At 39.1% G+C, this 26,407-nt stretch overlaps 1 protein-coding gene across 8 annotated transcripts in view; it reads right to left on the bottom strand.

Annotated features, from left to right (window-relative positions):
- Positions 1–26,407, bottom strand: part of ROBO1 (roundabout guidance receptor 1) — a 701,856-nt gene that overhangs the window by 26,642 nt on the left and 648,807 nt on the right. For 7 of the 8 annotated variants that reach the window (XM_032096989.1, XM_032097028.1, XM_032097020.1 and 4 more), the window contains 8 exons: positions 25,977–26,098; positions 23,549–23,780; positions 22,170–22,291; positions 18,442–18,613; positions 11,253–11,450; positions 7,831–7,857; positions 5,118–5,160; positions 1,384–1,538 (listed from right to left, as the gene is read on the bottom strand). In XM_032096989.1, coding sequence (XP_031952880.1) covers positions 1,384–1,538; positions 5,118–5,160; positions 7,831–7,857; positions 11,253–11,450; positions 18,442–18,613; positions 22,170–22,291; positions 23,549–23,780; positions 25,977–26,098 — 1,071 coding nt within the window. The remainder of the gene's footprint in view (positions 1–1,383; positions 1,539–5,117; positions 5,161–7,830; positions 7,858–11,252; positions 11,451–18,441; positions 18,614–22,169; positions 22,292–23,548; positions 23,781–25,976; positions 26,099–26,407) is intronic. The other variant, XM_032096998.1, reaches the window with a different exon arrangement.

Below are 26,407 nucleotides of genomic sequence, written 5' to 3'. Positions count from 1 at the left end.
TACTGAGGGGATATCCATCGCTGCTGCTTCACAGCATTAACCAGCCCACGATGACAGAATTAAGAATATTTGGCAGAATTTCCAGGAAAGAAGACACCACTCTGAACATACTGTCTGACCCACAAACTTCAGAGTTCTACTTGAAAGGAAAGAAACACTTTGCAACAGAACCAAGCTTAATCTGAAAGCTAAAATGAGGGAGAATCCCCTGCAGTTCAATACAAGATGTTATAATAGGCTGCAACCATCAAAAATGTGCATTCTCTTCCTTTTCTGAATTTGTTAAGTTTCAGTTACCAGAACTTGCTATGTCTGTTCTTGTAAGCCATCCCTGAATCACAAACCTTTTTTATACAGGTACTGGTGGACGTGATATCCTCAGCCAGAGTGAGATACAAGTCTCTAACGCCAAAATCTCTCACCTTGCTCCGAAGCACCTGGCAGTGCTCATTGTCAGGCAGCATTACTGCAGGAGATGAATTGCCATCACCACCACTCATGAATTACCAGCCATTAGAGCTGGCTTCACACAAATTACAGGAGGTAATGCTGCTTGGCACTTATGCAACTTTACATACTCCCTCTCTGAAATGCTAGGACATACTATTACCAAAACCAGCAAGAGGTGCTTGTAGTGGAAAAGCTTCATTTCATTCCTCACCAGTAATGCAAACTGGGTTAAACCAAAAGGAGCCTAAGGGCTGTTTAAAGCAAAATGTGCAACAATTAGAACTCTGATATATATTTCACAGATGTGTTACCATGGAACTCATGAGGTTTTCTTTCAGAGCTCTCTGAGTCCTACTCAAGCTCCCAGGAACTACTATTTAACCTAACATTTTGTAATTGCTTTAAGTGTATGAAGCTAACTTCTTTATTCACACACCCTACACAGAACACCAGCTATCCAATTTTGTACAGAATGGCACTGAAAGGGAAGTTCTGAGTGTGCCAAAACAGACTGACTTGTTGCAAGCACTGTAGCAATCTTTTATTTCTTGCTTCCCATCACATCCAAACCAGAAGGAAAATCTCATTAGCATTATTTTGGTATTTCTCCTCCATCCAAGCAACAAGGATGTACAGAACAACCTAAAAATGACCTTATCTGCTCTATTCAGAAGCTGAAACATATCAGTTCAGTGTGACTTTGGGGAGCATCAAACTGTGCAGGGGCTCCTTAAGCCTGCTACAACTATCCAAAGGGGACCGAGAAAGGATCCAGAAAGGGACCACAAGAATAATCATGACATAGAGGAGACATTACATTAAGTCTAAAACCACTGGAAATAAAAACCCAAACAAACCTGTACGCTCTCTCAGGTATTTAGAAGCACACACTCTGTAAAGAAGATTCCTTAGCAAGGTAGAAACATATCTAACCTGGTCGACTGTACGTTGTAAGGTTGCCATCACTGTTGCCATTGCCAGAGGTGCAGCAGTTGATGGAGCAGTCATTGTGATTGTTCCCTGTGTTAGGCCAAGTATCTGCTAACCATGGCTGAGTGGCTGGTTCACTGATGTTTAGGAGTCCAGGCCTTTAAAAACAAAGCTTGGTCACTTCAAAAATCAAACAAAAGCATTTTCACATTGCAGTTACACTCTTCTCAAACGGTGAGATATTACAAAATAATACCACGTATCGAAAGGCTTGAGCACTGAAAACACAGCTTGATTCAATTATTTAGACTTCTCTAGTCTCCTGTTTAACCTGTTCCTTGCTAAAACACTCAGGAGTGAGCAGTCAAGGGCAGTTCATTTTGCTGGACTATGCTGTATGCTGGTGTGCAACATTTACCTGACACTTTGGTTTTCATTCTTTAATTTGTTTTTCCTTAAGAGGTTACACTTTTATTTTTCTGCCTCTTCACCCTTTCTTAAAGAATGCAAGGTAAAAAAGAGGAAATTGGAAAGTCAAATAAACAAAAAAACTCACACATGGAAGCAGGATGGATGTGCATAAGAGCCAAATTTAAATATGAATACTCTCAAATTCTTGGTTATTTATGGAGCAAGTTCTCCTCCCCATCAGACAGTACTACTGTGGTGCATCAAAGGGAACAGCAGGGTAATAGAAACTTCTGTGGCTCGGGAGCATTTGGATTTCACCAACCATGCTGAGTAGGTGACACACAATTCTTCATGAGTAAGCCACTCAGCTCCTAAGAGATTTTAAGGTAATTGGGAATACTGACCACCTGAAAAATATCCAGATATGAATGCTGCATTTGGAATAAAGTGTATTCCTGCCATCAGCAGAAAGGAACAGGGTTCCCTGTTTTCCAAGCTGCTGAATTTTTGTAGTGAGTGTTGATGAATGTTCTGTAGAATTTTTGGTGGTTCTTCAGTTTCCACACTAACAATGCAGCGGCATGTTACAGTCCCTCACAATTTAAAATTGCCTTTGATACCTAAGGTCCTTTAAAAAAATAGATAATTTTAGCTACTGTCATATATACACAGTCCCCTCCTCATGGGATTTAACAGGCAACTTTCCATTTGAAAAAGTGCAGAAACTATTTTCCATAATATTAGATGTGATGATCTTCAAAAACAAAATATGCTAATCCTCCTTAACTGCAAGTTGAAAATACAAGCTGCATGCAGTTTTTTTTGGGGGGGTAGAGTCTGGCAGTGCTGCAGGCTTAAGTCATAGACTTAGAATGACATTTAAAAGATCTATACATATATGTGTGTATATATATTTCTGTACTGCATATGTCATCTGCCAATTTAACATAGGAGGTGATGAGGCTTGACTTGCTGTCAGGCTTACAAACCAGCCAATATGCATTCAGTAAAGAAGTTTTTTTTTTTTTTTTTTTTAAATCTGAAATAAATATACAGCTGTGTAGGCCTGTGAGCAGGCCAGCTGATTTGAAATTCCCTGTTTTTTTTCCCTACACTCTACTCTTACAATAAACCTACACCTGAAGGCATTTGGAGGAGACAAAGCATTCCAGAATGTTTCAGCACTTTAAAGACCTGTGTACTCGATTTTTGCATAGGGAGCTAAAGATCCTTTGTTTCTAAAATGTACTTTGCATTCACACCTGCTGTCATGTAAGAAATGTGGTGTGAGGTATATAAGCAGATGAGAATTCTACTAATTGGAGCCATTTATGTGGAAGTGTAGGCAAGAGATGCTTGCATTACAGCTCCATAGCCTGGTGATGATTTGAGATCATAATTTCCAAAGATCTCTAACCTTGGCAGCAAATTTCTTGAGTCCCTGAATTTCTGGACTGGGTCTGAGGCAGGGGTGGACAGAGCAAGTGGCTGTGGGGGTGCTGGCTGGAGTCAATCCAACACAATTACCATTACTCAAATCCTGTCTAGAAAAGGGATTGCCACAGAAATGGGTATTTTTTCAGCACCACACAAGTGGGGATTATGCTGAAATATATCACTGTGACATTTTGAAATCTGAAAAATGCTTTAACGTGCTCACATAACTGCACTTGGCAAAAATGCTAAACCTTTCCAAAACACTGCAAATATAAAGTAAGGAAGTGAAAACCTTAGGTTTGGATATCAAAGGATGGTTTCATATGCAAAAATAACTTTTTTTTTTTAACTCTGCCGAACTATGTTTCATATCCTACAAAATAAGTTACATCACACATGCTGTCAATGCTATATATGCAAATGAACAAAAGCAGCATAGATGTTTGCACCTTGAATCAATTACATTGTTAGATTCTGGCACTGCTGCTGACAACTAGGACAGCAAAATTGAAGTTCATTTTCTAGAAGTACCGAAATTACTGTGTACGATGTAGACATTTGTGGGTTCATTTCTGTCCTCTGTGTGAGTGTGCTCCATCTAGCCCGTGCTATGGGACGAGTGAGAAAGCACAGTGGCACAAACAACACAAGGGATGTTAGCTGAGTATCTTTCTGAACAACTCTCAGGGAAAGAGAGGGTTCATCTCTCTCCTCTCCTATTTTCTCACTATCCTGGAGTAAGGGCAGCAACCCAGCGATTTACAGATTTGTCCACTCAAAAATCACATAGTGACTGTTCTAGAGGCTTCCCTCCATGCTTCAATGGCCATGACAGCACAGCAGCACACCGTGCTGGGAGAGATATCTGCCATTGCTCAAAATATACCAGGTCCAGGTGCAGCAGGAGCTGAATAGCCTCACCTCTGCACAGCGCTCAGGTAGACTGGGAATGCTTTATTTTATGCCTAATCTTCACAATTACCAAATTTTTGCACAGTGTTGCAAATTAGGAATCACAAGATGACACTTGTGAACAGGCGTTGTTACAGGACTTTGTTGCCCAGCTGGTCTCTGAGATCTTAGCTTTTATTTCAGCATCATGCTGAATCTTTGAACGTGACCTAGAAAAAAAATGGTGTGCTACTAAAGCACCACTGCCCTGACCTGTCTTTTTTGCTAAACCACAATTTTTCTTCCTGAAGAAAACTTCACCTCTACAGAGGAAATGTAAATTACTGTTTTCTCCATGGCCATTCATTAAGTAATAACATAAACCCAGTGAACACGCCTTAGTTAAATCCTCAATGTGGAATGGGCTCGGTTCTCAGAGTGGGGGGCTGTAAATTTAAAACCTGTTTCCCTCTCCTTCAGTGCCTCATCTATTTTAAGCAATACTTTAACTGTTTTGCATTCACAGAAAGATTTTTTTTCTTAAGATGTCACCTTATAAGCCGTTTTTGTCTTCAACAATATTTTCCAATAAACATTTTCTTTCTTTGTAGTATTTGTGAAGCAGCTATATTTCTTAATCTTCATAAATGCCGCGACTTAATTACTTTTACTCCCTTAATCAGGTGGTAAGCCAGGTCTTTATTCTGAAGTTAAAGCACTCCCTCTGCTGCTCATTTTTTGAGATGCAGTTTTTACAGGTTAACAAAGCTGAAAGTATTTCAAAAAATGTTTTGGAAATCAACCTAAACATTCGAACCATATACCCTCCTTCTAAACAGAAAATATATGGCCAAAATGTATAAATTAATATATGAACTAAAACAACATATTTTTGCAGGCGATTATTCTGCCATCACTTACAAGGACAACTGAACTCCTGGAATCCTTGAATTTATTTGCACACAATTTATACCTATAAGAATAAAGCACATAATTACCTGCCTCCACTGCTTACGGCCTCTCCTCCTCTCTGATATGTTACTGAAATAGTTAAAGATAAAAAGAAGGAAAAAATTTAAAAATCATACAAGACTCCTTCAATAACAGTATTTATTTTGCCTTTGTTTCACTTTAGCTAAGACGATAGTTGTGCATTGTTTATACGTTAATCCTGAGTCTCATTCTGCAAGCTATTGCTTCAAATCCAAGTTTAGACACAGTACTTGTGTTGCTTGATAACTGCTAGTCCTAGCCCCAACAGGGTTTTATATTTCAGTTCTGTCCTGAACACACACACGCACACATGTATCGCTTAGGAAAGCAGGAAGCCATACATCAGGTTGAACTTATTCTTAACATAACTCTGCTGACTTCAGTGGAGTTACTCTGTGGAAGAATTTAGGTCATATATTTATTTCATGAATGGCTGGATGTTACAGCTTTGCTGTACCTTACTATTTTGGCAAGGTTAAAGAGGTAGCATGATTCTATAACAGACCTTACTTCCAATGTAAATAATGGCTCATTACAGCTGAAGCTACTGCAAAAACAAATGCTCTTTCTGAATGTTAGTGCAGTACACTCAGGGAACAAGCACACTCTAGAAGTTTGCAGAAGCTCCACATTTTATAACATTGTACAACTGGATTTATAAATTACACTAAATAATCTAAAATTTTAAATATATAAATCTTGGTTTAAAAACAGTCAAGCAGAAAGAATACTTTCCAAACTAGAAGGAATAGTCTTTCTAGCATTTCAGAATTACTCTACATTAACACAGTGGATGTCCACATGCATTTGTTTGGCTTGCACATCCTTCACAGGAAGGAAGATGTTTGAGAAGTTAGCTTTTCGGATGCAAACATCCAAGAAGAAACAGTGCTATAAATTTTGCACATTTGCATTGGGTTTGGCAAAGGGTTAAGGAGACTGCCTCCCTGCAAATGCTGATGGATTCTACACTTCCCAGCTAGGAATGTGCTGAAAACAAGCAGCCAAATTCTGCTCTTTAGAAGAACTCCAAACTGGGAGCCTGCAAGAGAGAGATAAATGCTGGCAGTGATTACAATAACAGGATTAAAATGTAGGATGCATTCCTACAGGTAAGTCTTTTACTGTAGGTAATGCTAAAGAGGAGGGCCTGGTTCCATTTAAAGTCAAAGTATGACTGAGATTCTGGATTGAAAAAAAAGGATTTTTTTCCTTTAAGTGTTTTACATGCTTTATGTTTTTCCCAATTTCTTCTTTAAAAATCTCAGGACTATTTATTTTGCAGCTCTGACATATCTGAAGAAACCCTGATAATTTCTTTTAATGTTAAGAATCCAACGGAGAGAATAGATGTTAGCTTCCAACCTCTGCAGAATTTCAGTGGCGTGCTACAGTGGAGATTACAATAGAGGCCCTCTGTTTAGCCAATTAAAGTAACAGCAAAATAATAAGAGTTTGAATTATTCTCCACTGAGGTACTCAAAGGCCTTCAGAAACTGAACTGAGGGCCACTCTGGCTCATGCTGAACAGGAAGCAACTCCAGTGAACAGAACAGGATGACTTCTGAGAGCAGGCACTCCTCAGTTTGATTAAAAGCACGTGGCTGAGACTCTAACCCAGCCCAGCCCGGTGTGTGTGGACGAGTGCAGGCACACAGGGTTTGCCTCCCCTGTGGTCCAGCCTGAAGGATGCAACTCAGCTGCTGCACAGAGGCCAAATCAGTACAGTGCTGATTACGAGCTAATATTCCCTGGGAAACTGCGTGTGCAGAGGAGGGGGTGGGTGGTTTCTACCCTGTCTGGATATACATGTCCTGCAAATCTCATAGCTCTCTTGTGAAAACGCAGGACTTAGAACAAAGGAGGAAGAAACAACCTGTCTGTTCACTCAGGCTGTAGCTAAAAGAAATGCACAATACTGGTGGGTACAGAATGTGTTGGATTTTATCTACTGTAGGGGATGAGCTTCTCAGCTGCCAGACTGTAGGACCCACTGAAGGTCAGCTCTACAGGATGGAAAGGCTCTCATGGGCACTGGTGGGCTATGGTTCAGATTATGTCATATTTTGCAAATTTCCAAACAAAACAAACCAGAAGGTGATTTTAAACTCACACTGAATTTGAAATGCACCTCTGTTTAAGCTGAACAGGGTAATTTAAAATTTCATAGCAAAATACCATTTAAGGCAGCAAGCAAAGAAATCTAACTGCTCTAACACTTTGATTTTCTGTATCTTCCAAAGCAGACAACTCCGAGGTCACTGGATTAATGCAGATTCAGAGGAAAGAAAAGGAGCAAATATTTCACCAACTATAATCCCACTGAATCCCTTTCAAGTCAGCATCTGAGCTCTGCTAAGTTATTCCTCCTCCATCAGAAGCACCTTTTGCATCACTAGATGTTGGAGGTCACACTACTCCATTGGAATATGCAGGAAGAGAGCCCAGGTTGTACAAACTGACAGGGTCATGCTACAAAATGGCATGCTGGCGTGGAATGGTGTGCTATGAAATGGTACACACAAATAGAAAACATTGTCAGCCACAAAGCAAATGCACACTACTTAGAGAACAAATAATGATACCTGTCATTAATGACATTGTTTAAAAAAAGCCCTTCAGAACAGCTGGGCTGGTTGGTTATGTCAGAGAAAGAGAAAAAGTACCACAAACACATGCTTAAGTAACAAAGAAGGGGGGAAAAGTGCAAATATATACCTGTTGGTGTGAAGGTAAAAGACGGGACTGAAAAATCAAAACAAAATACAAACTGGTTATTAAGCTGAAGAGAGAAAGGGAAACATACCACATTAGTATAAATCTAGCAGACAGCTGAACATAAAACAAATACATATAACTAATCCACTAGTTCAGTCACACTGATATAAAAATAAAACTAAAATTACAATTCAGAAAGAAGATTTTCTCTGCAGGTACTAGTCTGGAAAAAAAAAAAAAAAAAAGGCAAAAAAAGGCAAAAGCTTGATATTCTATTGTGCTCCTGAGGGGATGAGACTGTGGTGTAGCCTTTCAAATATCTTTCAGTTTGGTATTTTAAGTTTTTTCTGAAAATCCTAGCACAAACAAAACCCCCACACTTAATCATTCTAGAATGCAGAATGAAAAATTCCTTAACAAAGCCTTATCAAGGTCCTATTGAATCTTATCTGCAGTTCACTAAGTAAATGCTCATTACACTGAACTAATAGGCTCACTTAAGTATTCAGTAAGGAAATAATAATCATAAAAAGGAACAAAGAGAACTGCTGTTTTACTGCCTCTGAATCAAGAATGGCACCAACTCTCACTGTAATAAAGGCCCTAAAATCTACTGCAGCAATTAATTTTTGTTTTCAGAGATGAGACTGTTAAACAGAGTTATTATCTTTCTTTCTTAAATAATCACCAAAAAAAAAAAAAAAAAATCTCCCTAGACATAACACGTTCTACCTTTCAACCCTTGGCTTTAAGAGAGAAAGGTTAACAACAGAACAATGACACTGCTTGACAATCTTCTCTCTCACAGCTACTATAAATCCTCTTTGGATCAATAGGGTATCTAATCCAAATACAGAGCACCAGCATCTGCTCTTCCTATTAGCACATGCTCCCCCTCCTGTTGACAAGACAGTATCGTTTTCCTCTCACTGATGGCAGAACAAGGCTAACATCGCCCTTTCTGATCTAATGACAGCAAAAGGTAAGAGAAACAATCAAATATTCACTAAAACAGCCTGGAGAGAGGAGTTGATCAGCAAAGCCAGCACAGACAGAAAAGATTCTGGCAAAGAGAACAACTTCTTAATCTTATTTTTTTAATAACTCTAAAGTTTGCGGGGAGTGCAGTGTGTCTTGTTATAATTTAGGATATGTGGTAGATTTGCCCCCTTTTTACCAAGCCAATTTATTTCCAGGGATATGACACTATGCAAAGAAAGAAAAATGGAGCATTTGCCCACTTCAGGCTGCATTTGCAGCAAAGCTCTTTATCTTGGGAATACCATTGTATTTTCTTTGAGTTAGGCCTTTTCACATAGTCAAATTTAATTTAGTTACATTCAAAATATAGAACCATAGCAACAAGCTTTCATTAAAATAGAACGGGCATTTAAACCTGAGCTATTCAAAAGAGGATCAAGAATCTCAAAATTAATTTGCAATCACAGGGACATGAAAAATCCTAAACTACTGCCTCATTACTCTTCTGTGAGCTAAGTCCTAAACCTAGTTTAGTTTCTTAAGGAACTGAGGAACAGAGGTTCAACTAAAAGAAATCTTACTGCTACCATATGAAAGAATGACTTAATTCTTAGAGCTTCTATTAATAAACTCTTCCGAGTGTGTAAGACTGCTAGTAGAGTACGTATGTGTGGGAGTAGTGAAGTATTTTAACAGATGACAGGACTGAAGCTAAATATAAAAATAAATAAATGCAAGCCTGAAGAAAGTTTGGGCTTGCAGTGATGACTTGATGAACTGCAGAGTGGCAAACTACTTTGCAATTCATATTTCACTAAAGATAGGTTTTGTCTTTGAAGAATACTTGATACCAGAGATACAGACCCTACTTTTTTGTATACTTTCATTTAAATTCCCCCCAAATTACACAAAAGATATTTTTACAGATATTGAAAAACACAGCTGTTTTGAACAATAACTGATGTCACTGAAGTAACCAGTTTTAAGGACAAATTGTATGCCTTTTGCTTAATCATAGGTAGTGGTGAAAGCACAGTGATGTTAGTGTGATAGAGCTGTAGAAAGGCAGTGTGGCAGCATGCTATTAGTAAAACAAAACAGCACAGGCCAGTGCAGCACTACGTGGGGGGCTGTCCTACCTAAGAAATCCCAGCAGAACAGAATCAAGGGTGGAATTCCTTCCCCATTTCCTTGGCTGCAACTCCACTACAACCACTGTGCCTGGAGTCTATAGTGAGCATTGGTACTTTAGCAGCACGGAGGACATCTCAACTCTGCAACACTCTGGACTTAGTTCCATGTTTTCACTCACTCATTTGCTATTTTTAGCACTGCTTCTTTTACATGGCAACACATTGCTGCTGTTTAAAACCATTTGTGTTTGATTTGCCTGTGTTGCCCATAACACATTCATTCTTGAAGGGACTAAAGAATGTAATCTCATGATGCCGTTCATACATGAAGATGTGTCCACCTTTTAAACCTAGGCCTAACTTCTGACTGCTAAATGTCAAATATAATCCCTCTAGTTCTTCAAAAGAAGGATCTCCCATTTTCTGATTAATTCCAAAATTTACAGTTCTCACTCTACGAGTGCCTATGAGGGACTGCTTTGAGATGTAATGAACTGTAGGCTCAATGAATTCAGCTTTCATTTCCAGGATTAACCTGGAAATTATTTAATCTGGAGGAGTCAAGTTTGTTCCAGAAGATTTTCCAGGTAGAGATTCTAGTTTTGCTTGTCAGAGAGTATACTGCAAAGCACTGCTTGACCACTGACAATGTGATATATAAGAAGTATCAATAACGTGAAATAGCAGGAAAATGAGTGCTTTAAATTAGCCCCACTGCTGCCATTCTAACCAAATGCAGACGCAGGATGTGATAGTCCCAGAACTCAGTCCCAGCCAAGGGTCTCACAACAGCATTTATGAAAGGAGTCTTGGAAAGCAGACTGACTGTTGTGCTTTTGCAAACAGCCACACTCCCCCGGAACAGAAGAAATTCAAGTACACGCACCCAAAGTGTTACTGCAATGTACACCACTGTTAGCACTCCCAGCAGCAGGCAAAGCACTGAACAGGGGGACAAGGAGCTACCATCCACCTCGCTCCTCTTCAGATGGCAGAGTGTCAGAGAGCAAGGACCTATTGGAAGCTCCCAGCCTTAAACCCATCTTTACATTTCTCATTTGTAGGGGCATCTTTATTAAAAGCTACTCCAGGCATTCAGTTTAAGACTTAGGCTCTAAAGCCAGACTTAGCACATCATGTAAATATTGCTGCTCTCTGCACTGGCTCCCAACCCCCACTTCATGAAAGTGCTGAAGTAAGCTCATAATTCCTTATTCAAGCCTTAGGAGAACAAGAGACTGATAACAAACTAAATAGGCAGCAAACAGGCATTCAGCAGCCAGCAGACTGAAATAGATAACAGGGCACCTTTTCTGATACCAGCGTAAGTACTCGTGAGCCCGTTCCTCTTCTTCCTATGGCGATACAACCAGATGCTGAAGACCATGAGGATAATCCAACAGGCTGCACCAATTCCAGCAATAAAGGCAGGCTGCTTTACTACATCAGAAATCTGCTGGGCTAAACTGACTTGATCTTCTGAAGACACAGGGTTTCCACGAGAATCTGGAACAGAGACACCCGTAACAGCCAATTAATTTGAATGGACAGCTGTAAAAGGCTGCACGAAAAGAGCTGACATAACTGCAGTCCAGTTTCTCAAGGCAAAATCCTTAAGACTGCTCTTCAAATTCTCTTATTTACAGGCCTAAACAGAAATGGTTTTCCATACAAGACAGGTACCTCTGATATCACTGACTTTTGTTTGCTTACAAAAGCTGCAAAAATCAGGTACACAAATAGAAAGGCTCATACACTACACACTTGTGGACTGCTGCTTTTTCATTTTTCCTTCATTTTAGCAAAGGAACATCAGCTTCAGAAAATTATTCAAAAAATCTGCAAAGAACACACCAAGTAAAAGAAAGCTGTAGTATGAAACATGAGTAATGTGAATGGGTACAAGTCAGCTCCCCAAACATCTGCTCTCAGAACTGACAGTCACAGTTACAAATTTAAACTACATTCACATGAGGTTCATATTGAGGGAGATATTTTAGTTCCTGACAGATTACTTAAATCATGTATTACACAGTTTAATGTACTGCTTGCAGTCTCTCAGTCTCTCACTTTGACCTCAATTTAAAAAAGACTGAATATTTAAAAGTATGTAGAAAAGTAAAACTACAAAATAACCAATCCTTCCCCCTTAAATACGGATGAAAAACCAAAAGGATAACTAAAAAATTATTCATGAATTGCTAAAAACGGCCAAGGAGTCTCATTAGTAATGAACAAGCAGTGCTTTTCAAAGAAGTTTAGCCTTAAATATCCCACATCAAAATAAAGAACAGGTGTTTTTCCACATATTATTAATTTGTTTTTTTTTAATGAGACAGCACCTTTAAGAACTGGTCTTTTCTGCTCTTTCTGTACTGAACTTTTGCAGGAACCTTCTAGGAACAGCAGTACGAAGATCCAGTTAGTGACCAAGCTTTCTAACTGAAGTGAAGCAACTCAAAGCCAAAATACTGCCTTCCTGATGCTGTACCACCACAGAGAGTGCTCACTGGAAATTTCATTACTGCACAGGGCAAGGGCAAGAATTCAAAACTTTTACTCAGAGCAAATATTGCTTTACACATTCCACAGCCTGGTCTTTGAAATACCCACTTTTACTCCTGCATAGATCCAAGAGATAGTTGCTTTATACTATTGACAGTAGTGACATCAAATTCAGAATGAGAGATCAGTGTTTTAAGGAGAAAGGCGCTGTTATCAATCTAATTAATATGAACTATATAAGAAATGAAAACCTATTTGCTTAAAACCAGTATCTTTTCTCTATGAACTAAGCAGTGAATAGAATTTTTTTTTTTTGATGATGACATCTTGCATTATGCCAAAATATGCATAAATAAAATACAAGAAATTGCAATACAAACAAGAGATGGAATCACAACAAATGATACAAATAACAAACCTCCTCTGGAAAAGGATGCCTTTTTGAATGGAAATAGTTAAATTAATAACAGCTTTTTCCAGTGAAGGATTCCAAATTCCAGTTTTTGTGACCTTGAAGTCAAATATCTATTTTGCCGAGAAATCACCCCCGCCTTTGACTGCTACCTTATTGGAAATTTTATTTCATATTTCAGCTCTCTCTATCTTCTGTGATCCTAAGTGCACTGCCTAGTCTGAAAGTTCACCAGGCAGACTCATTCTTTTCTTACTAATACACTCTTTGTGTCTGCTGGGTTTATGAATTTCATGCCTATTTGTGCAAGGTTAAGATGGGTTGCTTCAGATTTTATGGAGACAGCCAAGTGAAGTTCCACACAAGTGGCCAGATGGGCTTAAATGTATAAAGTATACTGTGACCAATGAATTAAAGCTGTCATCTCATCTTTTGTCTCTCTGCAGCTGAGACCATATTAAGATATGAAAACTTGCATCATCAGTCTCCTTTTCAAAATGAGTAATTTCTGTGTTTTTAAACAGCTACAGTCCCTTATACAGCTTAATGGAATAGAATAAAACATTTATGGAGAGCCTCTGGTCCTGAATAAATAAGAGTGATAAATATTTTTTGTCTCATCCTTAAAATATATATTTTAAAACAATAAACCCAGGAGAAAAAATAATCACAAACTCAAAAAGCAAATAAGAATGTGTTCTAAACATGCCAGCAATTTATCTATACAGAAAGACAATATTTTTATACACATTTTGCATTGATCAGTCAACATGTGTCTGAATATTATAAAATCCTGAAGAATCTCTTCAAATGTTTATTATTCTGATTTTTAATTAACATTAATTTCATGCTGTGGTTTTACTTGCCATTGCAAGCGTTTGAACAGCATAATAATATAGTTGTTTTTAGGAAATCAGGCTCATGGTGCATAGAATATGGGTGGACTATTAGAGCCATTTCGTAAGCTGGTATATATCTATGCACATGGGAAAGAGAAAAATGCATCTATGTTCACATACAGTCAGACAAGCAGCATCAGAGAAGAGGAGATGGAAGGGCTTTCAAGAGGTCACATTTGACTACATCCTACTCCTCTTATAATTCAAAAATAGGAAGTAAGCTACATATAAAGAGAATGAAATTTAGTGACATCTTCATCACTAAAAACTTCCAGGAACATTATCTTGGAAGCCTTTCTTTAAGAAGGGCATCTTCCCTCTCCCTATTAGCCCTGTGAGATCCTGAATGATCAGTCATGAAAACAACTCTTGAACTTAAAAAAAAAAACAAAACCCCAAAACCCTACTTTTTCTTCATCCCAGGAAATTTCTGGAACTTTGATTTATAAATGGCTCATAATGAACATTCCTGTTCCTGCTTGTACTCTTCAGGAAGATGTGCCAAAATAATAAGCGAACATAAACATTCTATGGCAAAGTGCATCCTACTGCCAGAGCAGCAGCCGCAGCATTTAATGTACTTGAAAATGCCCCAGGAGTTGTTGGAGCAGGCTGATCCCACAACTCCCTGAAACCAGCATATTATCACAGTGACTCATCCCTTCTTCTACCCCAAGATAAGAGCTTTCTTTTTAATCACAGATAATGTTGCTATGGCAGTTGCTCACAAGCAACTTGATTTGAATGTCTTGAAGCTCCAAGTTTCAAACTTCAATGAAAACTAATTAGAATTTATATAGAGAAGGACTGGAACCTCTAATCCTCCAATATTAAATATTCATATAAATAATAATAATAATGTGATAGCCAACATTTAAGTTGCTAAATGATAAATAAAAGATTAATATCCATTTAAGATTGGAATGACAAAGATTCAAAATAGACAGGAAATTCCAGGTTCACAGGTGTGCAAGCAACCTTAACTTTGCTTTGTGCACGTACAAGAGCCTATGGAATGGTACTTTTCCATATGCGTGCCTCATTCAGTATACAAACTGTACAAACAGTGAGTAGGAATATCTAAATGGTGGTGACATTGTTAATTTGGGCAATCAAAAACTTGAAAAACACCTGAAACCTGTAACATGTTGTCTGAGTGTGTTCTCAAATATATGTGCATGATGCACTATAAAAATTATTTGATAAGATATTAGCAAGGTAAGGATATGCTATTTTGTCTGCTTTCTAGATGTATGTTTCCCAAACTGATAAAATACCTTTTGTGCACTTCAGTCTTATACAGCTTGAGGAGACAGCACCAAACTGATTTGGAAGGGTTTGCCGTGAGGGTGAAAAATAAAGATTACTTTCTTGAAGTTGTTTGCAGGCCACAAACAAAAATATCAACAAAAAAACCCATACAACTATCACACTCACAGTACCTTAAGGGCTGACAGAGTAATATCCTGCAGGCATGCTAGCTAGTTCACAAATCACATCTCCTAAATGAAGCAATTAGAATAATAAAGATTCAATGAGACTTTCTTGTGTTTTGTACACTTGAGACATCTACTGGTTGAATAATACACTCAACATTCACAGTAACTGTGCAGACATCTCCTAATAAGTAACTGCATACCATATATTCACACAAATTATGTGTTTAAGAGTAACATTAGCTGTAGTTGTGGGACTTCTCAGAGCTGGTACTGGAAACAAAGTACGTCACAACCTGTTCCAGTGTCACTCCTTATTTGTCAACAAGCATAGGTAATACTGCCAAGCTATCACAGGTAGTGTCCCATCACTCTACAAAAGCTAGGCTAGAGATCAGTGAAAAAATTGCTTGCTAATTCTCATCTTTCTGTACACAGAATTTTTGTAAACAATGTCTTTAAGTTACATGTTGTAACAAGAAAAAAAAAAGTTCTATTGAAATTGTATGATTTTGTTTCTCCACAGCACATTGTTGTAGGCATAATGTAATGAGCTTTGGTTAGGTCTCACAAAGCTTTTTTCCTTAACACCAAAGCTTTTGCAGTCTTTCTTTATGTAAAACATCATCTTTTCTTTTAAAACAAACAAACAAACAAACATACATACATTTCTTCAGTCCTTGGTATTCCACAGAAAGCTTTAAAAGGTCATTCAAAAAGCCAAGAGGCAAATTCAGAAGCTTCATGCAGGGTGTTTTAAGAAGACACATAATTTTTCAGTTGATCTCATGATTTTATGAATAACAAGCAAATTATTTCGTTGGCTTGTCCCTGGTGGCACGGGAAGTCTGGGGTACCACAGCTCACTGAGCTGCTTCGTGTCAGCAGAGACGTGGAAAATGAAAGAGCTTCGAGATTACAATTTGTACCTGTCTTTGTAACAGGTTAAGTGTGTGCACAGGGTCATTTATCACAGCTCAGCTGATGCGTGGGACTGCGATTGCACGCCTCAGCTCCCAGGGAATCCAATGTCTCCTGTCCTCCCCTCTCGCTCTGGAAGGCGGCCCCCGAAAGGTGAAGCTTCCTCCTGTCACACACCCGGCTGAGACTCTGCCCAGGCATGTCCCGTAGCCACAAACCTGCGAGCATCCTCACAGAGGAGACCCAGAGCCAGCCAGTCGCATGTTCTCGTATGAAAAACACATTATAAGGAGATAGATGCGGGATTGTACTGAAAAGTACTTGTTAAAAAAGGGAACCTCAGAATCACACTGTATATGCTGTGTCAGAAATGCTGTAGCTGGAAGCTGTCCCACAGTTCTTAGAGCACACATGTACCGGCTGTCAGGACTGTTTCAAACCTTCTACAAGGAGCATCCGCAGTCCTCTTTCCTCCCCCTCCCTGGCCTCCCTTCCCTCCTTCTGTAACAATGTAATCTATTGCTGGTGAAAAGTGCCAATTGATGACATCAACAAATTAATTTTCTTTCCTCAGAAAGCTACCCAGAAAACTCTGCTCCACCCCCATGCTGGGAGCACTTCTAAGATCTAAGAATCTAATTCCTTGAGGGGGCTGGAGGAGAACTTGCATCACAGAGCAGAGCTGGATAATCTGCAGCCATTTTTCTACCTGGATGATTTTAGGTTGATCTGTACTACCAAAGAGTGCTACCTGTTAAATTTAAGCACTAATTTTCAGCAGCCTCCTGCAGTTGCTGAAAGGGTTGCAACACCATCTAGATACTTCTTTGTTCAGTTTCTTGTGGCATGGATCTCCACAGGACTCCTGTCTCCACATCTTTGCCATGTAACAACCAAATTATGGGATTTACTACAGTACACACAGATTTGGCCATTCCACTTACTTAGAGGCAAGCAGTGAAAGCAAACTCCAACCATGAGGAAATACGTGTATTCTACCAGACTTGCACATCTGAACACCTTTCAAGGTGTGGGATCACTTCTCGTTTTTATAATATAATGCCAATAAAGGCCAGGAACACAGAAGTGGGCAAAACCCTTACCCTGACAGTCTCATTTGTTTCTCTTCTCACTTAACAAAACCTTGAAGTTGTTATCATCAGACAAAAGGGGGAAAAAAAAGAGTGGTTATAGGGCCTCTGGCTTTGAACATTTGAAATTATCCTCATAAACCTCAGTAATGCAGCATATTCAAAAGCTAAGTTATACAGAATAAACTTGATTTTGACCGGTTATAGAAAGCTGTGGATGGTGGGAGGAACAATCTAACAAATAACTACAGGGTTTTCCAGTAATAATTCCATATTAAAGGAATATCATACAAGCTGTGTGCAATTTCATTGTAAAATCTCCGTCACTGTAATTGCGAATCATATACCTGTCAAATTTAAGTAAGATAAAGATGGCCTTTGTCTTAACACCTAAGGAAATGTACATGTAATTTTCCACATTAGTTGCTCTGTCTTGTTTCCACATGCTCTCAATTATAGATTTTTAAATACAACAAGTGAAATAAGAAGGTAGATCTACTAATGATACAGAGATAACGGGACATGAAGTCCAAAGCAACATGCTGAGCTTGCTTTCATAATTATATACTGTAATGATAAGGTATTTTGCTCCAGGCATACTAGTAAAGCAGCATATGACTATACTTAAAGCTACTTTAAATAATCTTCAACTAGCCAACAGCAAAGACGCATTTTTCCCAGAAATATTCAGGAGCAATGTCCCTGGTCAGCATTTATGACAGAGATGTTTGGTGTAAATGACATTAGAAGGTTGAATTATAGTAAATCATTTGTGTACATCTTTTTTCCTGTACTCAGATTATTTACTAGCTTTCACACATAGTTGATATTTATTGTGCCTAATTTTAGGACACTTGTTTTTTGCATCAATAATGATAAAATCTGATCAAGACAAATTACATCCCTAAAGTGAATCAACACCTAGTGATTCATACTCCCCTCCAAGTTTTATTTCACCAGTCTTAAGGGTGAAAATTCACTTTGAAAAGCCAACAAATGAAAAGCACTGCTGAACTGGGAGATTGAAAAAAAAACCAACCCTGTGTTGTTTTAATCCCATCTTTAGAATGCAGTTCTAAGGCAAGTTTAAAACCAGAAATGCCAAATCCTGCTATTCCAGAGATCAAGTAACACTATCTATTTCACTTGCCTTGAGAGTATTTCTGGTGCCATAAAAGATGAACGTAAACAGAAATCACCCAAACCAATAGGCAGGATTACCAGGAAGCTTACCTAACTGGATAAACTGGGGATCGCTTTTCACTCCAGGTCCTGCCCCAGTGCTTGCTGCCACTTCCACACTGTACCGGATACCAGGAACGAGGGAGGGGATGACTACGGAGAAGGTGGTTCCATCCACTGTCTTGTTTATATGGTATCGACTTTCATTGCCAAGGCACCAGACCTGCAGGGAAGTAAATGCATGGTACATGTAAATGTTCAAAATTCAGTGCTGAAGGATGAGAAGAAGGACAGTTGGCACATTCTTTTCTCCTGGATAAAGAAATTTACACTTTGTCACTGTTCTAACATCTGCAGCTGTGGACTGCTGTCCTAGGCACTCTATGAATACTGACAAGGTACTTCTTGTTCCAAAGAGCAGCTCCAACTACTACCATTATTGATGAGTTTATCACAATTCATTTAGAGTTCAACAAGTGCTAACGAAACTACAAGCATTCATACTAGAGAAGAAATGAGGGAAGCCCCACAGCCAAGAACTATTCACATGAACAACAAAGTAAGAGCATTCAGTTAAATGAATTTGCAATTCTCTTCTTCAGGAATTGTGTGTTGCTCAAGTGCACAAGCAAGTCTTTCATCACATGACACCCTAAGAGAACTGATGTCACGCTGGAATCCAAAAGGTTTTGGTTTTTCTTTTTTTTTTTTTTAGATGGCAGCAAGAGGCAAATATGGAATGGTATGCTGTCTTCTAATTGAGACAACAGCATGACATCAGATTTCAGTTTTTGGTTGAGTCCAACATACAGGTCTAGTGACTTCAAATCACTACATTATATATTACATCAGTGACATTAAATGGCTGGGGGAAACAATATGATGAGATATCTTTATCTCTTTAGGCCTGAAGCATTGATGTGGCAAATGCTTTTAGGAGGATGGTTGAACTCCCAACTGCTATTTAAGGCGAGGTAGCAGCTAATCTACATCTGCTAAAAAAACCCGTGAAGCTTTATTATTTCCTTTTTGTCCCCTTTTCACAAGAGTATTCCTCCACAAAGAACATTTATCCAGAAAGTTAAATGAGTTAAATTCAATACTTTATCTGTAAAGAAGCAAACTTGGCTGAGAACAACAGCGTATCTGAACCTGGGCTGATTGTAGACAGGAGGGAAGATTTTGCTTTCAACATATGGAGCTCCTAAAAGATTTAGTACCCAGATAGCTGCTTTAAATCCCTTGTGCAATTCTGCTGCTGTGGAGATTGCCAGGTGAGGGGGATAGACTTTCACATGTAGAACAATTGCTACAGGCCTTTCTGTGCAGCCCTTTCTGCCTGGACACTGGAAATTTTATCTCACCTTCAGGACATTGTAAAGACCCTCTTTCCTTCTCTGGATGCCAGACTGAAGCAAGGCTAGTGGGACACTGTGAGGATGTGAAATGTATTTTAAGTTCCTTTAAAATCGAATCCCAACACAGGATACACGTAAATGCTGCTGCAGAGCAGGTCAGAGCAAATGAAGAGAAACTCCTCTTTGTATTCTGATACTGTACAGAGACTGTTTCAATCTAGGAGTAAAACTATTACTAATACTGCTCTTGTATCCTAAACGATGGTCATGAAAATGCTCTTATGTAAATAAGAACTCAATTAAGTGAGGAACAAAAGACTTAAATCTCCATTTTGATTTAGGTAATTTTCACAGAAATTAATACTGCCACCTTGTAAAATGCTGCATGTGCAAACAATGAAAACCATTTGTTTTGTACTTGTAATCATGAATTACTAATTCAGAAAAAAAGTTTTTGTTCTTAGGCACTCAAGTGCATGGGGAAGTGCATGAAATGAGACTGTCAGGTTAAACATCAAGTTGTTCAGCACTTGCCCTCCTACATTTCATTGCATATATAAATAGGCAAGTGAAAATGAACATTTGGAAAATTATAAAAGAAGAATGAATTATAACAGGCACATAAGGAAGAATTAGTATAACGAGTTTTCTAACTTTGTGTTAGGGCAAGAGAAAATTACTTATATGCTATGCATTTGAATTTCTGGGGGTTTGCGTGTGCTACTGACACTTCTTCAATTAAGACAGTACCCTTCTTCCTATTTATTTTATCCTTTAAAGTAGGTACACTCTTGCCTTTGATCTGGGGTGCTGAGAAAATAATGAACTGCCCCACATATGCATATCTTTTTATTCTTTATTTTCTAAGAGAAAACAGAAGATAGAAAAACAAAAATGAAAGAAAAAAGATAAAATTTCACAAGACTTCCATTTGAATTTTTTCTTGGTATTAGTTTTTAATCTCAAATCAGTAGTTCTGCATTTATTTCATTTTCTTGACAAAACCTGTAATTACATATAGCAACGTGAGTAGAAATGGAATATATATTTTCACATATATATTTTTTATGTCTGTTTTCTGTCCATGGTGAAAAGCACAAAGGAAAATACGGGCATCAGTGCAACAAATATAGATGCAAAAAGTGGCAGTGTGCCATCTGCTGCTACACAAGCACTACAAGGTGCTTGCTCCAGCACCTGGTAGCCTGTCACCTCAAAATCCTCGGAGGTGGGGTAGGGATTATATCCACTCAGAAATGTAAATTTCCTGACTTTTATCGTTGTGTCCTTGCAACTGTAACATTCCTCTGATTCAGTTTCTTACTGGAAATAATTCCATCTCTCCAGCTCAAGGTCTATCTTTAAATGGAAAAACTTCCCAAGTATTTTTTTCCGATTACATTATATTATATACCTGAAACTAGGCCATAAACAGATTTTTTTTACCAGTTGACCAGGTTCTGAAAAGGGTTTTATTATTCTAAATTGACCTTGAAGCTTAGCAATCTCTTCCCTTTCCCATTTTTACTGAGAGGAGAAAAAAAATTAGAATGAGTTTTGATAGCTAGGAATATGTTTATAGCACCGTGTTTAAACCTGAAAAATAGCCAAGATATTCTCATTTAGAAGATTTTCTCAAAAATGTGCATTTTTGGTTTCAGCACAGGGGCTGAAACCAAAGTTCCTGCCTCTCCATGGCTACAAAGCTTACTTGATATCCACAACTAAACATTTAAAACATCTCTAGCTTGCTTAAGAAAATAAACATCATTTACTTTGCTATGTAAATTATCACCAAAAAATTTGAACTGCAAACAGTCTATGTTCATAAATGAATAGCAAACAATAAATATTTTTAATGCACTTTCAATTTGTTAAAAATTAAACAACATAATGAGAACTGTGTTTGGAAGAAAAGAAAAATTTCTATGCACTAATAGATTTATTATCATAGAAGCACATTCTTGCCTTGAAAGTTTTCCATTTGTTTTAACTACCCAGTTACGCGTAATTTACTCAGATCTTAACACTGTTAATTATTATCCCTGAGCTTTTCAACTCATTAAGCCTGTTTATATTTACTACCTACCTTGGCCAATGTCTTAAGAGTCACAAAATGGTTCTCCAACAGGTATGGTTCCCTCTCTCCTTGTGTGTGCATTTCCCAAGTTATAAAGAAGGCAAGGAGGGAGCTGTTTTAATTAAGTGTTGACCCCTTGCTTTGATTTATGGAGGCTATTTTAATTGCCTTCCACCACCTAGGCAGAATCACTAAATACGGAGTTTGATTCCAAGCAGTGATTTTTCTCTCCCATTTTCTCTGAGTAACCAGAAGATGGAGCCAAGCATCCACGAACAGCCCATCTCCTCACTACCTGGCCACGCTCCCTCTGCCAGGGGACCAAGCCATGGCAGCAGTACCTTATATTCTTGAACCATCCCGTTCTGGTTGTCCTCGGGGGGTGGCTGCCAGGTGACCACGATTGCTGTCCCGTTCCCATCGTTCTTAGTTACTGAAACACTCTGAGGTGGAGCGCTAGGAGCTGTTTGTTCAGAAAGAAAGACTGAATGGTTATGCTTGCCACACCCACAAGAGAGTTTGTTTAAGTGGAAGATGGTTTCTGGGGTCTACAAATGCAATCTTTTATGCCTCACCCTTCACCGAGGGCAGTTTGTGCCCACAAGATAAAATGATACAGAAGGAAAATGTATAAACCAACAACGAGGCTCTGAGTTCTGCCGTAGTCTTGCTGTGCAGGCCAGGAAAAGTAACACTCCAAATTACACTTTCCAAGCTCAGACACCCGTTACCTGCATGTCACAGTCCCAAGCACTGAGTTCCTCACTGCTCTCAAATCACCTCACCTAGGATCAACAGTTTTGAAAAATAAATCCTATAAATAGTCCCCTGATCTAGTTCCTTTAATGTGTAAAAAATAATGAGTAATACAAAAATTTTTAAAGTCAGGGCGAAATGTGTTAGTATTAACATATTTATAATAATAATTTATGTTTTGCATTTGAAATAGTCCTTCTAAAAAGTGGATGCTTAGCTGATGCTTAGGATGAATGCAGCTATGCACACCTTTTGAACCACTTGCAGCAATAAACTGGAGCTGCACAGCACTTCTAATGGAGAAGGAAGATAGAAAGGGGAAGGTTGCTCATCCTAGCAGAAGCACCAAAATCCCTATTCAGAGGCAGTGGCCACCTTGCATACTTGCCTGTGCAGCAACAAAAGGAAGAGCTTTATGAACCTTGTCTTTTTAGCACATGTATGAGATAGAAATACATAATTTAGGCCACTATATCTGTTGCCCTCATTCATCTTTCCATTTGGTCTCGCTGATTGATCCAGATATAAAAGCCTTCTAAAAACCATGGTCTCCATTCCCCAGCTACACTGCTTTGATGATTTCTGTACTGTCTGCTATCTACTCAAGATAGTGATTAGCAAGTGCTTGAATCTGACAGAAGTCACTTGTGACCAGCCCATGAACTCAGCAGGGAGGAGTGCACACACTGCAGGGAAGATAAAAAAGCGGATTTCCCATTGTGTGTTGGAGGGATTTTTTGCACATCCTTCTCTCTCTGTCTCTCATGCCTGGCTCAGAATATTTACTTCTGTGTCACCAAACAATTCACATAATGATCAGTCCGACACAGCCTCCTCTGCCACAGATTGCTGCTCTCAAACAGCATGCACTTCAAACAAGATCAAATAATGAACATATCAGAGGGAAGCCGGCCAGGCTGCTACTTCAAAAAGGAAAGATGAAGACAGTCTAGCTCCTACTTGCCTTCTTCCAGGGTCTTTGCAAATTTGACTTCACTATCTGCTCCCTGAAACTCATTAAAGAAAGGGCGGGCCTTGATTTCGTAGTTTACACCTTTCTTCAGCTCCGGAATGATAACACTGTTTTTGGTTGGAGTCCTCACTTCAAAGATTAACCACTCTGATTCTCCATAAGATGCTGGTGTAGGCCGGTACAGAATTTTATATCCTTGAATATACTGGGATTGCTGATCCACCTGGCAAGACAGCAGAACACAGAACACATCCATAAACAGACAGGAACCAGGGGTGATGCCCGTGACACCGTGCACGGCTCCTGGACTATCCCTCATGTTATTCAAAGTAAACATCACTGCCAAAGCAGATAAAGGCTCCTTGCATTACAACAAATTACAGGCCTGATTCACAAGTGCATTAATCTCTTTGATGCTGGTAGAACTGTGCTGGTTTCCCTGAATTTAGGAAGGCATTAAAGGGGGATAACAGAGTTGTATAATATGCCCCAGCTCCATGAAATGAACAGTCTTCGTATCCATGGAGCAAAAGAGCTCAGCACAGGTCAGACTGCTGCCCACCTGAATCTGCACAGCAGGGCTGGGGGCACATGGGGAAAGGGAGATTTATAGTGCCACAGCTCAGGGTGATGAATATGGAGATCAAAGAGAGAGCCTGTCAACTCTCCTGACGTGTGGAAGCTTCCCAAAACCCGTGAAATGAGCACTGCTTCCTGCCTGCTTCTTTTTGGAGAAAGCAAATTGAGAGGGTGGCCAGCTGGCACTGTCTCCATTGCTGTGGCTGGGCTCTGTCAGAGGGCAGATCTCTCCAAAGACTTCCCCCACATCCACCCACTCAGTGGGAGGCTCTCTGCTGGAAAGAAAGGGCCAGGTTCCAGGAGGGAACATAAAACTCAGTACAGCAGCATGGATGAGACTTGGAAAAGTGGATCAAGCTGATGGCTCAATGGTCCGGAGCACTTTGTTCAAACTAAGGCAATTTTATACCAAATATATGGAGAAAGAGATCTGAATGGAAACAAGGGCAGATCCAATATGTTTGCCTATAGCTGAAATAGAAAGCTACCTTATTCAAGTGATCTGTTATGGAGCATTCACTATCTTTTTAACTACTGGTTTCAATTTCTGATGAATAAGGAAGCCCAATAACAACCACAATAAAGTTTTTAAAATGCATCAGATTTTCCCTGTTTTCAAAAATCTCATACAGTGGTGTAGTAAAACCATGTGGCTGCAATTTTACTCCAAAGAGCAACACATTTCATTTTTAATAATCACATAAAGAATGCATGTGTTAGCTGAAACTGAGGTAATGCTTATTTTTGAAATTGCAGAGAAGCCACAGGCCACCCAAGAGACTGACAAAAGCTGCCTGTCTGAAAAGGTTGTTCTGTAAGTAAAGGTCAAAAAGAATTAGCAAGGAACCTCAAAGATGTTTTAATGTATTAGTTAAAACAGGAGATTGCCTGCTGCAGGTGGCCATACTGCAGGTGGGAGTGTAATTACTGTGCAACATAGCAGATACTATTGGTGTTCTTGCAGCATTGAGGAGCCCTGGTTGTGGATCAGGACTCCTTTGGGCTACAGCTCTTCTACAAAGTCAAAATGCCTTTTGTTCCTGTTCAAAATATTCTGCCATGGCATGGCAGGAGCTACAGCCCATGCTGTCCCACACTATCCCTGCCAATATACTGGAATGTTCAGATGGAAGTCACACAAAGACCTCAAAGCTCACTCCTTATGGCTTTATTTCTGTACGTGGCATAATTATATCCCCAACTTTTTCTTAATTCTGCATTCCATTTTAAAACTGATCTTTGAGTTACATTCCTCAATCCCTCATTTCCTCTGCTATATCCTCCACGTGGCCAAATTCCTGCTTTCCTGCTGCCAGAGCAACATCAATATCACATTGCCTTTTACATCTCTTCTCCCTGCACCACGTGTACTCAGCGCACGGTAGGAAAGGATAGGTTCAGATGAGGCTATCTGATTTGGGTGTGTTTGTCAGTGTGTCTGTAGGCTGGAGGTAACACTTTCAAACAGAATTATGCAGTATTTCTCTCTGCAGGTGACTGACAGACAGGGAATTGCCCATGTTATCTCATTAAGGGACTGATACACGTCCTACTGAAAACAGTGCAAAGGCTTCAAATGATATGACTTAGGAGGGCTTTGATCACTCCTTTAGCTTCCAGAGGAGGACTCTGAAACCCTCACCATATTGTAAACAGCACTCTCTATGGAGACAAAGATGGAGAAAATGGGACAAAATTTAATGAAGTAGAAAAGCAGAGCACAAGCAGCACTCTTCCCGGAGAAAACCATTTGCAATCATACAAACTACACAGCTTCTTAAAGTGTGTCCCCACTGCAGCCAAAGCAGTACATCCCAGCAGCACACAGATTTATACTCACAGTCCAATGAACTTCAATTGAGGAGGAAGAAAGGATAGTAGGGTTGTGCAGATGTAGCACCACGTCACCCAGCTCTCTCTGGACCTGCTTGTGATCCACACCTTGACTTGTTGGCGGAACATCTGCAACAATTTAAGATTCCATTCTCACAAGTACACACGATTGGTGAAATAAGTACATGTAAATACAAATGGGTATGTCAGAAAGTATGTGATGCTATCACTAATAAAGTTTACCCCAAGTACTTCCTAATCATGTAAGAAAAAACCACATGAAGTATTTTCTTGAGCAAATCACCAATGCTTAGGTAATACCAACTCAAGTCACTGCACTTCCTTTGACAGAGAGAAACATGAGGGTAATGAGCACAAAAAGACACACCACGTTCATGGATTTGGTAAAGAGCTACAGCAGCATATCTTTATTCTTTC

This window comes from Corvus moneduloides, chromosome 2 (assembly GCF_009650955.1).
Source record: "Corvus moneduloides isolate bCorMon1 chromosome 2, bCorMon1.pri, whole genome shotgun sequence".
In the NCBI taxonomy this organism is placed as follows: Eukaryota; Metazoa; Chordata; class Aves; order Passeriformes; family Corvidae; genus Corvus; species Corvus moneduloides.
This window is presented reverse-complemented; position numbering and strand designations above follow the sequence as displayed.